This window comes from Dermacentor variabilis, chromosome 7 (genome assembly GCF_050947875.1).
Source record: "Dermacentor variabilis isolate Ectoservices chromosome 7, ASM5094787v1, whole genome shotgun sequence".
NCBI lineage: Eukaryota > Metazoa > Arthropoda > Arachnida > Ixodida > Ixodidae > Dermacentor > Dermacentor variabilis.
The window spans coordinates 35,191,923-35,206,311 of NC_134574.1; the positions used below are offsets into that span (position 1 = coordinate 35,191,923).

Here is a 14,389-nt window from a genome sequence, read left to right on the forward strand (position 1 = left end):
CCAGCCATCACTCGTTGCATTTGCTGTCAAGCAATAAGCTCACAACTGGGTGTGACGCTTCAAAAATAACATGAGCAAGGCAAATTCTGCACTCACACCCAACCAAAATGAAGTAGTGTTGTACTGTTGGCTATGACCGCTGCTTGAAAAGGAACTGCAAGAACATTGTCTTTTCTATTTCCTATGTTTTGTGACACGCAAGCGGAACTTCTGCAGTGCAGCTTGTGCTGCAAGCACCTTCTGTTTGCCTTCAACACGAGACATCTGATCGACTGACTGTTGTCGAGGTACTGCATTTGCAAGAATATAGCACAACAACAAAAATGATGCGAGGTATACTACGTTATAATACACTAAGAGGGGGGCCCCTCCGATTGCACGAAAATATTGTTTTGATGTGCAAGCGCGAAGTAAGCATCTGTAAGTCATCTGTATTCGTATAGAACAGCGCCTTTTGGCATACCACGATGTGCGTCATGGTAATGCCCATCGTGGAATGCCCATTACGTGTGAGATCCGTACTGCAATCCCCGGCTTTTGCTTGGGCATGTATGCGGTAGCAAATCCGCCGTCGCTCTTATCCAGAAATGTTGTAACAGGCATGCAATACGCTGCATGGAGGTGCGACATGGGCATGCGATGGGGAGCTGGCACGTTTGCATGGTTAGGTCGCGTGGATGGGCATCGCTACTGAGGATCAGTCCATTAGGCATACACTCCTGGAAAGAGCATTCTCACTGCAGTGGGATTCATTTGCACAGTCATCCCCATCCCGCTTCATTCAGCTCCAAGCACAGCCTTGCTGTCTGCAAACCGTGCCCTTTGCTATTGAGCAGCTGGCTTTTCTCCATAGCTTAGACATCTAGTGACTCAGCGTGCTTTATGTCCAAAATTTCGCCAGCAGTATGAAATCATCACGAAATTCAGCACATTATCAGACACATTCTTAAAATAAAATCAACGCTAACAACTGTGTTTGCTCCTGCACAGCCAAAAATGCATATACCCTAAGGGGTGCATGCATAGTGGGTGAACAGGCTGCAAGTAACTGCCACGAAAAAACATAGATGAAGCGAAGCCCCCCTGTTGGATTCATGTAAATGTGGCTTGTGGTTACAGCGCTAGAACATTTGTTACGTCAACGCACCCACCAGGGAGCATGTGTCGACGGGATGGTGTGTTTACACAAAGCAGATGACGCTGTGTGAATGAACACATCTTGAGGGGCTCACGCCTTTCTGATTGGCTAAGGAGTCCTGCGTTCCATAGTACTACAAGGAATTACTGAGATAAGAGTATAATTTGCAGTACTTAGGGGGGGGGGTAAGAAGTAACAGTGCAAAGTGTTATATTGAATGATCCAGACCACAAAATTTGATCTTGCTGTGAAACTTCAACAAGAACAGAGTAAGTGCAAACTTACTTTTTTATTATGCGCTGGAAAAATTCATGTCTCTTCACAGCTACCGAACGATAATTCAGGCACCAATAATTTGGATGTACTTGATTATTCCGACAGCATTGCAGCCCTGCCACTGGCCTAATAGACACAAGGTATAAGCAGGGCCAAAATGTTGGCCATGTTACCCATATCATTCAATATTTCAGACTCTGCCTTCACAACCACATGCTAATTCAACCTCAGAGTCGGGCAGATGCAGTGATATCTTTCTGGTGATACGATGCCATCATGGCCACCTTTGCCTCCCTGACGCTGAAACTAGCAAAACCTAGTCGATTCAGTAGTCTCGAACCGTGTTGCCGACTACAACCAAATCATGGGAGAAGCCAAGCTAAACCGTTAAATTGTGAAGGCTGCATTTGTGCTTTATCATGCGAGTTTCGTGTGACCAGCATTTAGTAATGCAGTTCTGGGCAACTTCTCTGATTCCTACGAATCACGAGTTTTTGTTGCTCAAAATCAACGAGGAGCTTCAAACAGCACCAAATCTATCTTCAACATCAGCGCTGACAAGCGTAGTGAATTTCAGTGACCGTTGTGAAGACACCTGTGATCATTTGGCTATCAAAACATGGTTGACCTGTTGCCAAAGGATGGAAATTTGGTGAACGCATTGAATGTACTTTCGCCTATCTATAGCAACAGCACGACAATGGTCAAAATACAAATTGACCAGGTGACAGGCAAGGATATGCAGGTGCAGTAACATATTGAGATATTTTTAATCTTTATGATATAATCACTTACTTTCATGGAATTTCTTGAGTTTCTTGATCGTCTTGAATTTTCTTCGCTCGAATTAACGAGTCTATTGTACAATGTAATTTGTTGTGTCAATGTTTGTTATATCAAGGTTCCACTAAACTATATAGGTATTTCTTTAAACAGTGACCACACTGAACATTTCACGGTGGCTATTGCCACAATTTTAAAAGGTATCATCATGAGCTATGTACTGCATAGAGGCACATCGAGCACAAGAACAGAAGTGGCCTAAGAATGTTCGCTGGCAACGAAAAACAGGCAAGGTGCCCGTGTCACTTGCAGCGTAGTAAAGGGGCTTACGATAATTCATTGAACCACCTTGTGATTTTCAAACATCCACCTAAACAGGGGAAGGCGGGGATCGACGCTACCGTCCCAGCCAGCTGGGTCGTGCTGTGCTCGCATCGGGACTTTCACCCGATGACGCGCTGACCATGGTCGGTGAGCTGGAGCGTGCCCGGCGCTGCCTGGCCCTTGACAGTGACTTGCACCTGGTGTACCTGGTCACACCTGGACACCTTGGTACACAGGTGAGTAGTGTGCAGAGTTAGCTGCTGCTAGCGAATTTTAGTTGGCCAATCCATCATTCATTATTACACAAACAGCACTAAAGTCCTTTGCCACGAACGCTGTGTTGCTAAGTATATTGTCTCCTTGCTCTGCTATGTTCTGTAAACATAAAGTCATCTCTGAAATCTCCTGCCCTCCTTTTTCATGGAAAGAAAGGCCTTCCATCTGCTTTCATGTTGCCTTCAAGTTGGAGCATTGTGCCACAGTTATGCTTTGATTGTACCAAGCTCTCACTAAACTGATTTGCTTGTTACTGTGTTAGCAGACATGTAGTGTTTAAGCATTCATTTTGTTCGTTACTGTATTTCTACCAATACTGTAACGTGAGGGGAGAAAACTGCCAGCGCGGAAAATACCAAAAAGAAAACTGTTGTGATCGTAGCACAAGGTAACAAGATGCATTGCAGCTGCATCAGAAGGCTTGGGGTGAGGCCCTTTAGTGTCGCAGGATGCACGACGGCATGGGGTACCTGCTCGTGCAATATGTTTGCACAGCAGTGATGCATGGATGCATCATGTTGTTGTGGGTTGCGCTGTTAGATTCTCATTGTATTAGGAGTCTGTTTTTGCTGCCCATACGTAGTACGCCTTCTCATGGTAACTTGTGCACTTTTGCACTATAACCACCATTTCCTGTTGTTGCACTAAGCCTCATTATTTGCACACCTATGCCTCCTGTCAGTGATATGTTGAGGTTGGATTTTCTGCAAAGCTTGACTGCTTAGCAGTTGAGATCGCAACATTTTAATTGGGAAATTGGGGAGGAAATCTTGATTTCCAAAATGTGGCAGCCACAACATACTTGCAGGTCCTACAATTGCTTCCAGTGCCTTTCGTGCACAAAAGCATGGTGTTTGAGATTGGTTTCCATTACTCTGAGGGTGCCATTGCTGGTTTGTGCGATTTGGACACCATCTATTAGTATCTCACGCAATGTTCAGAGTAGCATCCACTGTTTAGCTGGTACATGACTTAAAAGGGTGTGAGAAAGACATGTACTACAAGAATGGAACCAAACCCTCTGTCCTTCTCATCCATGTCTTTTAAGTTTTATTCTTCTTTAAGTCTACGAGTTTTCTTTTGGAGTATGATTTGGAATACAACTCAAGGTGCCTCTTGAGGCTGGTAATTCAGCAAGAAAGACATGCACGAAGCTAGTGTAAATATGATGGGGAGCAGTTGCAACACAGTATACAGTTGAACCTCGATGTATCGAACACCGCGGTGATTGCGAAATAGTTTGATATAGCCAGATATCGATACATAAGATCACATAAAAGAGGCATAAGAAATTTCTGCAAATCAATCAATGAACCAAGGGCGCGATCGGGGATCGTTGCTTGGAGCACGCATTCAGTTGCACCGTGCGCAATCTGCCTCTTTCATTTTCCTGTGCTGCCCTCTGCTGCATGCCGCTGAAAACGTTCTGGAAGGGTCCCGGGGCTTTCGCCGGTGGATTAGTGTAGCTGCGCCCACGTTGAGTGCGCGTCGGTTGTGCGCTTCGTGGATCGCGAATCATTATTAATGGCTTCTTTGGGACAGCATGTCATTCCTAAAGCCGTGTACCACTCAATGACTACTGGGTGACCAGGCCTGAGTGCTCTGTTCTGCAAACAGTGCGGCCGATAAAGGCACGCTGAGTTCCGTTCGGCGGCATGGCTGCCTTGGAACTCGTCACTGATTTCGGCACTTGGATATCACTTTTTGTATTCTTTTTACACATTATTTAGACGTTTTGCATATTCAAAAAGTCTTCTAGTGCAGCCTTCTGCGTCGGATTTATTAAAGCGATGCACTTGTTTACATCGACATATACTGCCGCAGGCCATTGTTATCGTCAAATATTGCGGAAAAGGTCCATCGCTGGTATGAAATAGTGTCAAAATGTATCAAAACATGCATATCTGCGCATATGTGCCATGTTGTTACACGCTGAGACGAGTAAATATGAGCGGCCGAACCACTTAAACAATGGCAACTGTGATCCAGATACATATATTACAGGCTGTTAATTAACTCATTCTCGCTTTTATTTAACTCCATCATACTTACAGTTTTAAGGTGCCATGCTCGTATAAGTGCTCATTTGTAGGCCATGTTGTTCTCTCACGAAAACGCGCGGATGCTATCGCTCACACGACGCTGGCATAAATGAGTGAGGCGGTTGTTTATGCTGCTGTATGCCGAATACACCGTCTCTTGTTACTTTACGAATGGACGAACACCGCTGCTGGCGGCTCAGATTCTAGGCCCGAGGCTGCAAGAATACCATCAAATCACGTGGACGCAGGGTCACGCGTGTCTGGAGGGGAACTAAAGGGCGAACGCCCTAGCTCGAGCGCTAATCAACCGAGCGGGGCAAGACCAATCGTCTCATCAATCCCCACCCTTTACCTTCATGCCCCTGCCATCTAATTACTGCGACCGACTCGAGATCCAGCGACTCAACGGCAGGATTTATCCTCCGCCTCACAAAAAGCTCAGCACTGAAGATGCCGTAGCTCTCCGACTTATACAGACCAACACATTTCCAAACCTACACAGATACAGTAAAATGTTCCCACATACATATCGCGGCATCTGCCCCTGGTGCGGCGACACACGCCCTACACTCTTTCACATCTCGTGGGGGTGCGAGGGCAAACCTCAACACTTAAAGACTCCTAGCACGTCATTTGAGCGGCGGGAGGTACAGCTGACCGGCGATACCCTGGCGGGACAAGAAGCTCTCGTCCAGAAAGTACGTCGAGCAGCCATGGCCAGTGGAGTCCTGGAATGAGGACGCCACCCACTCGACCTCAAGAGCAACCACCTCGATGGTCCGAATAAACGTTTTTTCTCTCTCTCTCTCTCTTGCTGCTTGACGCAGAGGCAAACAGTGCATCTCTGAAATTAAGAAATGTGTCGGCAAAGCAACACATACAGGCCCACCCATATATGTAGTGAATGCGGCCGACAGCCTACAAGTACGGTGACGTACAGACGTTGGCACAGAGCTGTGTCGCCGCTTACCGCTTATTGTGTACGCGCCGTGTGAAGTGAAGTGTAGCTGATTTCAAATCGCTAAGGCCAGAACTGAACTATAAAAGCAGTTTCGTTCGATCTAACTGCTTACATTTCAGTTCAGGTACACCGGTAGCAAGTGCACGAACTCGACGGCGCCAGGTTAATCTTCGCTGAACAGGATCGACATTGGCTCAAACTTTGTGGGCACGGCTTGAGAGGGTTAAAGCTTGCGCATTTCAACTTGGTAGGCTTGCTTGACTTATTTTGAGCACGATTGATTATATATACAAGCGAAGATGCTGTCGCTACTGTGTTGTCGGTTCGACGGCCGATCGCGCGGGATTAGGTCGAACGATCGTCGGCACGCTGGTTTTGCCGGTGCCGTCGACAAGAAAGCCTGACGCAGTACAACTCGCACATGTCGGTTGCGTCGTTGTCGACCTGGTATGATAAAAAGGTTTCAGTGACGCACAATAGTCGGTCAGTCATAGGAGTGAGCGTCTTGGCAGTCTCGTATCGACCCAGTGATGCCGGGCCTTACGAGTACGTGCAGTCAGGAACGCGCTGCCACTACCAGCAAGTGAGGACCGACGCTGTAAAAAGACTTCATCAGCAACGTGATGTACTTAAGTGTCGCCCAAGTGTAACGCGCGGGTTTTTCATTAAATTAGCGAGCCATTCATGAAAGGCGGCAACTACCTGGCTCACGGTGCAGTCCGAACAACTCGGATGATGCCTTGGCCGCTTTCCCTTTTAAAGTGGAGTTGCGGTCTTGTGCTACGCACGTTTTCGGCACTGCACCAATGTCGAGCTTCCAGTAGAGTTTCAACGCGGTACACGGCATGAGTGTCTGCAGCAGCGCGTGTCCGAGCGGTTTTTTTTTTTTTAGGGACTTTTCAGTGCGCGGCCACACACGCCACCCTTCCAAAACGTTTCCCGACTAATCCGCTAGGGCAGGGCGCATGCACCGTCGTGCCATGAAAGAGGCCGATTGGCCTAGGCCGCGCCGACTGCGTCCGCTGCGTGAAGTTAGGGCGGTCTAGGCCAATCGTGCGCTCCGAACAACGATCCCCGATCACGCCCCAATCGTGGCGGCGTAAATACTCACTTGAAGCTTCACACAAGGTATTTATTCATTTGGTTGAAAGTGCTGCAGCAGTGTTGCCTGCTTCTTCCTGACAGCCGCGTGCTTAAACACGCAGCCCTCAACATAGTCTAAACAATCCATGAGGGATAGGCCAGTGCCCACTATTGCACCACAGTAGCGGCGTAGAAGGGCCAAAGCCGCTACAGGCTCAGTTGAAGCCTGGAGCGGGGCAACATCATCGCCTGCGAGATCAACCTCAGCAGTGTTTTCATTTGGCTGCTACTTCCACTGCAATCTCCACGTCCCTCAATTGAGGCATTTTGAAACGCTGTCAGTAACAAAATATTAAGTGGTGTCTGCCAAGGCGTCTATGAGAGAGCCCAGTGAGCGCGCATTGTCGCGCGTCCTTGTGGACGCAAACTAGTCTAGACTCTAATGTAAACTGTCACTTCTTGGCGCAGAGTGCGGCACCGAGGAGGACTCTGTGTGGCAAATGCAGTGCGTCATTGATGTTGTCGAAATAGCCAAACCGCCTTGTGTGTGCACTGCTGTGTTCAAATGGTGCCCTCGGCGTGATCGATGTGTGCAGCTATAGTGCGCAGCAGTCGGGAACGGCCATCGCTCCACCGCTATTTTCGAGGGTGTTGCGGGAAAGCTCACCGCCTGTCGACAGAATGCACATGGTCTGGGATGGTGGAGTTCGATATGTCCATTTTACGTTCAACTCCATTTATAATAAACAATCAAAAATGCATGCTATTTTCCAGGTGATATAGAAAGTGTTTGATGTACGCAATAATTTGATGTATTTGATATATAGAGGTTTGGCTGCATTTTCTTATGGCTTGGCTGCCGGGTTGTGCAAAGCGTTGTAACTCTAGGACAACTTAGAATTGTCGCCTAGGTTCAAGCAAGCTCCTTGCAGCTAGGCTCGCTGGACTGGGGCCGCTACCAGGAACTGTGGGAGCGGCTGTCGGCCGCACAACGCCGAGTCGCGGGCCTGGTGGGTGTCGACGAAGCGTGCATAGCACGGGCTGCCGCCGGCCGAGTGCCGCCCCCTGGTGGCCTCCTGGACGGGTGCCGCCGCTTCTACCTGGCACTTGCCCTGGAGCGACTGGCCTCTGAACGCCCCCTGGCGGAGGTGGCACGCATGTTCGCTTGCCCGCGTGGCCTGCTCCAGTCGCTACAGCAAGGAGCCGCCACCTTTGCCGGTGCGCTTTTCACACTATTGACAAGTGTGCTTATTTATCCTTTGCTCGGGGACTGCATTTCACCCACTAACAACTTAAAGTCAGCGAAAGACGTGCCTGCATGATTGGAACTTACTGGAATGTTATCCATGGTTCTATTCGTTGTCTTTTGTCACCGAAGCTTCTATAATCTAATTGTGTGCATGCGACATGCATGCAAAATTGCCGTGCAAATGGTTGTGTGAGGCTCTTTGTGTGTATTTGCAGGCTCCTTTCACGCTCTGAAAACACTTTATGTAGCACGTATTGAGCAACAGAAAGCTGTATCGGGAGTTTTTCATGTTGCTCTACAATTTTCTGATTGACACTTTTCATCTTACTATAATATTTAAAATGTTGATTAATTAAGACTAATGTAATTAGGCAGAATGAAAAGAATAATTGCGTATCTCCAAGCAATGGCAAACATTACCTTGGTTCTGTCCAGCTACAGGGCCTTCTTTTAAACTCTGGCTAAAGTTAGCTGGGACACCTTGTACAATATGTGTTCACACACGCACACACATACAGTTAAACCTCAATATAACAAAATTCTCGATATAACAAATTACTTAACTTTTTATAACTTCTTGTCCATAGAGCACCGTGTATTTAGAACCTCAACATAATGAAGTGCATTTATACACAACTCCCACATTAGGAAATTTCACTGCCACCGCTGAAGGAATACCAAGAAAGTAAATAGAAACATCCACAGATGCAGATGGTCAAATGGTTGAATTACAAGTGGCTGCTTGCAAACGTACCTCTCAAATCATGCACTACTCCACCAAGAGTGACCGATGAAGCGAAGCAGTATCATGTTCCATATAAAATCCAAGTGTGATAAGATCCTATCGCGCCCCACGTGCTATATGCTTTGGGTGTGAGTGAAAGCTTGTGAGGGTGAGCCCAGAAGGATGGTTGCAATATCTTCCGATGATGAATGATATCGGATGAGCGATATCTTCCCGTGCGGGCAAGGGGAATGTGGGGAAGGGGCGCTCGCTCGCAGTCGTGCGATCAAGCACGTGCGAGGAGGAGAGAGCAGGTTGCTGCACATCACCTTTTTTCAGCGCGACCATGGCTTTGCATGGCTATCAGCACCGCTGAGCGCATACGCAGCCTAGGCTCCCTGTTTTAGAGGTAATCTGCCATGTATGCAAAAAGTGGGCCTGTCAAGGTGGTGCGTCTAGTACTTCATGTTACATAATCTCTAGTTTCGGAGGCATGTCGAAGTGGGATGCAGACAAAGCATTCGCTCCCCACTGCCAGGGGTTTTCATGATAGCGTCGTCCCACGTAAAGTGACACTATTGGCCGCAGGAGCGGAATGGATGCGAAAGCGTGTTTCGCTTTGTACTGTTCACGTGAAGGTATTGCCAAAACGGCATGAAACCCTTTCTTTTGTTGCCGACTATCAAATTCAATGCAATAAATTTTTTTCCCATTCAAGCTTGCTTTTTCCATTTGCCCGCTAGCTAGAAAAATTTTGTGGCCCCCTCCGTGTAAGAAAAATACGTCAGCAACATTACTTATTTGCATAAAAGGTTGAATTTTTATATAACAATATTTCAATATAATGAAGCAAACTGCCAAGTTTACCGACTTTGTTATATCAAGGTTTAACTGTATATACATACACTTCTAGGCTCTCCCATCCCCTCTACACCTGTACCATGTGACCGGCTTCCCACACTTCACACCCGTACCCTTTCTTCCACTTTGACACTTGTAATGCTAATGCATTAAAAGAAGGGCAAGGGGGGTGCCTTTACCCAAAAAGACGGAAAGATTTCCTTCAATGCTGTTATCCAGATATTTCATGGGAAAAATGCCAGTTCAACATTTTTTTACAATGTCAGCAGTATGGCTAGCAGTATAGGAAATTTATTTACGGACTTTTTGCTCAGCGTTGTGGTTCATTATATATACTTGAATTTTGTGGTGGCCGAGGCGATGGGGGCATTTTGCATTTGCCTTTCACAGCTCTTGATGTGCACCGCAATTTCGGAATGTGCAGACATTGCATGCGACCTTGACTGCACCAACTGTATGACACTGATAGTTTAAGTGGCATTCTGTGAACTAAGTGCACAGACCAACCTAATAGACACGCTGGCTGTGGTTTGTGGCTGATTGCTTGCAGACCCGCACGCCCCTTCTGTGGCCCTCTCTAACCTGTGTGCATAATCTTGGGCAAGATCACTGATGAGGCACCTGATGAGCAACAAACTTCTTGTGGCAGTTCACACTCCACGCAAGCGAGTCGCCAATTTTTGTCACGCCAACGCTGCCTTGGCTGTTAGACCATATCAGTGCTGCTTCGCTGGGCGCTGGCAGCCAAAGTTGCAGTTTGGTTGTCGAGAAACCACATAGCCAATGACAACGAAAATGCAGAGGTCAACTTGAATGGGGCCATTTGTCCGCATTGGGCGCACGGACAGTGTACAACAATTTGAGTTACATCAGGCAAGATACCATGCACAACCTGAAAATTCCATCATTTGAAAAATCGGTTGACGGCATAACACCTCCACCTCTCACTTGTTTTGGCTATGAGCCATGTCAGTGGCAATGTGACTTGCTCATTGGCACCAAAACTGTCCATTGTATGTTTAATATCTTTATTCCTTTGCTCCGAATAATTAGAAAATAATGAATACTGCACTTTGATTCGAAGCGAATACTAAATTGTGTGACATTCAATGAAATATTTAGAAATATTGAATACAGTAGACTTCCCTTTATTTGAATTTGGTTAATTTAATTTTTCGGTTAATTCGATTCTGACTGAAGGTACCTGCCGGTGCCCATGCATTCCTATGGGCACAAAACTTTAATGGCGTTTCTGGCTTTATACATCGGACATGTGTAAAGCATGTGCACGTTTGATTTGGGCGCATGTTGAAATCAGGCAAATACTACCAAATGCATGAGCAACGTGTTGTGGCATTTCTTTCTTCCTACTGGATAATTAGATAAATTTCATCACTCCCGTGGGGGTGGAATTAACAGAAATCGACTGTACTTGCCCAAGCCTAACCGATTTGGCTGATTGTGGCTTGTTTACAGTGATACAGTTATCGTGTTGTTTTCAATTAACGGCACTAGGAATGATTGGTGGGCTCAATCAATTTGTGATACCGTGTAACCAGCACCAAGGGTTTCGATGACATATCCTGCCTCACGTCTAAAGTGACCCATCATGGCGGTGCAGTAGCTTTGGTGCTGTGCAGCCGTGTGCGAGGGTGCAGTCCCAGCTGCAGCGGCTGCATACTGACCAGGGCGAAGGGCAAAAACACCTGTCTATCATGCATTGGGTGCACACTAAATTTAGAACCCCCAGATGATGAAAATTAATTCGGAGTCCCCTGCTACGGCGTAATCGAATTGTGGTTTTGGCATGTAGAACCCCAGAATATATTTTTGCATCTAAGGCCACCTTGTACTCGGTGAATTTTTAATTAGTCACATTAGAGACTTTTAGCCTGTCCACTTAGGGCAGTTTGGGCGGATTGCTGGATTTGCGGGGGCGTGAACGCGAGTGGCCAGAGCGGTGCAGCTGCCTGGAGGCGTATAGTTCAACCAGAGAAATGCAGAGCTAAAACTGCAGTAACCCACTATATCCTGCTTCGCTGCTGGTGCAAATTTTTGGCAGTGGTGTAATTGTGAACACGATTACGCCGCTGTCGAAAATTTACACCAGCAGCTAAGCAGAATATAGTAATTAGCTTTGTGTTTGTGTGGTTGACCTTTGCGCTACCAATCTTGCCGCTCACGTTTACGCCCCCGCTAAACCGGCAAACCACCCGCGCTTTCGGGAATACAGGATGCGCTAAAATTCTCTATTAGGAGGTGGTGAAATTAGTTATATGTTGCTCTCATAAATTTGAGAACGATAAGAGGAACTGAGTAATTAAATTTTTCTTTAGTAACAGTGGCATGCAACCAACAAACAAAGTGAAGGAAAACATGGAGGATATTTGCTGTTTTGGGTGCAGTGCAGTTTCAGGACGTTCAACCCCACTTTACCGTGAAGCATTTAGTGAAGCCCGGTGGTATATTGGTCCTTCTCCCAGGCATGGTGTGCGTGCTGTGCCAGCGACTGGGATGGCGCCACCTGCAACTGCTGGTGTCCGAGTTCCAGGCACGGCTGCACTTTGGCGTCCAGCCCGAGCTGTGCCCGTTGCTGGCCCTGCCCAGCCTCGATGGCCCACTGGCACGCGTTGTATTCGATGCGGGCTTTGCCGATCCCGCTGCCCTCGCCCAGGTGGCGCCCCAGGAGCTTGACATCACGTTGCGTAATGCGGGACCATTCCAGGGCAGGTGGGTGGCCGCAGGGCATGCCTTGTAAAAAAAACACGCTCACGCTTAGAACGTTCAGAATGCATTCGTGCCTTGTTGGTTTATTTACAGCAGAACCTCGTTTATACCTTTGGAAAAAAAAATGTGAGGAGAAACGTACTAACTGGCAGAACTTACGATCTCAAGTGACTAAAAAGTTTTGCTTACTAACCAATAATGGACGTCTATAATGCAAAGTGTTGCACCAATCGTTGTAGCCCGAGACGCCGACGTGCCCCGAGCTGGTGGAGCCCAAGTGGCCCTAGCTGTGTCTGGTCGTTTCCCGAGCGTCTTAAAATGGCATTGCAAAACCGAAACTAAATCAAGCAGGTGGCCAGTGGCGGAATAGGATGTGTTTGGTCTATTGCCTGTTAAAATGCATCCAGTACTCTCCCAACGGCACTACACCGCGTGCATTGCGAAACAGATCGGTGAAGATGCTTATTGCAATAGGTTTTGGGGCAACAGCTGTGAATGCGACGTATGACAACGCTGGAGAAGATGTGCTGGTATGGGAAGAGTGCATGCCAGCATTTTAACACGACACAGGCAAGCAAACTGCTGCGAGGAAGCTGTCGTGGTGCACGTCTACTGCTCTAGATTGCATGTGCTCTGCGCCTTTTCTTGTTCACACGGGATCTAGCGACCGGAAAACGTATCACATGATCGCAGTTTAATGATGTGCTAATCGTCGGTACCAAAAGATTGTGCAAAAAAGAAACGTAACTGTATTGGGTAATTTTTCTTTTTTCTCAATAGTGAATATTGGTGCAGGGAAATCGTATGAAAGGAGATCTTATCAACAAGATTCTTCCAGTACTTATTTATTCATTAGTTACTGCCAGTACCGAGACCCTAAAGGAACACTTAATTGAAAAATTATTTGAGCTTTGTGAGGAAATTAGTCTAATACTACAATGCCACTAAAGTTACCGTATTTACTCGATTGTAACGCGCACCAATTTGCCGTCACCTAAAAAAAAAGAAAAGTCCTTTACAGGACCGCGCACCTCATTGTTCCATACAGAAATAAAACTTTACCCGCCGTGGTTGCTCAGTGGCTATGGTGTTGGGCTGCTGATTACGAGGTTGCGGGATCGAATCCTGGCCACGGCGGCCGCATTTCGATAGGGGCGAAGTGCGAAAACACCCGTGTACTTAGATTTAAGTGCACGTTAAAGAACCCCAGGTGGTCGAAATTTCCGGAGTCCTCCACTACGGCGTGCCTCATAATCAAAAAGTGGTTTTGGCACGTAAAACCCCATAAATTAATTAATTAAAGAAATACAACTTTCTCTCATTTGGAAAAAAACAAAAGATTTACTCCCAATGCACTAAATTCGCGATAAATAAAGAAAGTCGCAGTTTTGCCCTAAAGGTGAAGCATCGATTACGGCAGCAAATTAGTAGACAGCTATACAAAAACTTAGGATAGTAGTTTTATTGGCTGTATAAACTTTTAAACATTCACTTACTAACTAAATTAACAAGCATGATGTCACATGTGCACAAGCAAATGTGACCATGTCTCACTCTGTGACCGTGGAAACTCTTTAAATGCTGGAGTGAGGAAGTGCGATAGCAGGAGGTAGGGAATTGACCTTTCTGTGGCCTCTCGCTTCGATGCGAACTAGGCGACGGGAACACTGCGCAGTGTGCCTAGATGCATAGACTCTTGTCTCTGCCGCAGATTGCTTTCAAGATAGGGGCCGCGTGGCCACGCCGTCTGTAGCAGCTGCCGGTGTAGAACGCCTCTCCTGTTTGTGCCAGTCTTGCACGCAAGTTTCGGGAACTCCGAGCGCCCGTGATGTGGCCTGATTTCTGTCCGTCTCCACACACGTGATTGCTTTCCTTTTAATTGCGGCATCGTGATGAATTCGGCATGTCCTTGCAGTCGGCACTTCCATGCTGATAGAGCAAACGC

General features: G+C 47.0%; 1 protein-coding gene across 1 annotated transcript in view; it reads left to right on the plus strand.

Moving 5' to 3' along the window:
- PolQ (DNA polymerase theta) overlaps positions 1 to 14,389 on the plus strand; it is a 206,752-nt gene that overhangs the window by 96,333 nt on the left and 96,030 nt on the right. Inside the window, exons 13-15 of the mRNA XM_075700430.1 lie at positions 2,576 to 2,757; positions 7,816 to 8,101; positions 12,201 to 12,447. Coding sequence (XP_075556545.1) covers positions 2,576 to 2,757; positions 7,816 to 8,101; positions 12,201 to 12,447 — 715 coding nt within the window. The remainder of the gene's footprint in view (positions 1 to 2,575; positions 2,758 to 7,815; positions 8,102 to 12,200; positions 12,448 to 14,389) is intronic.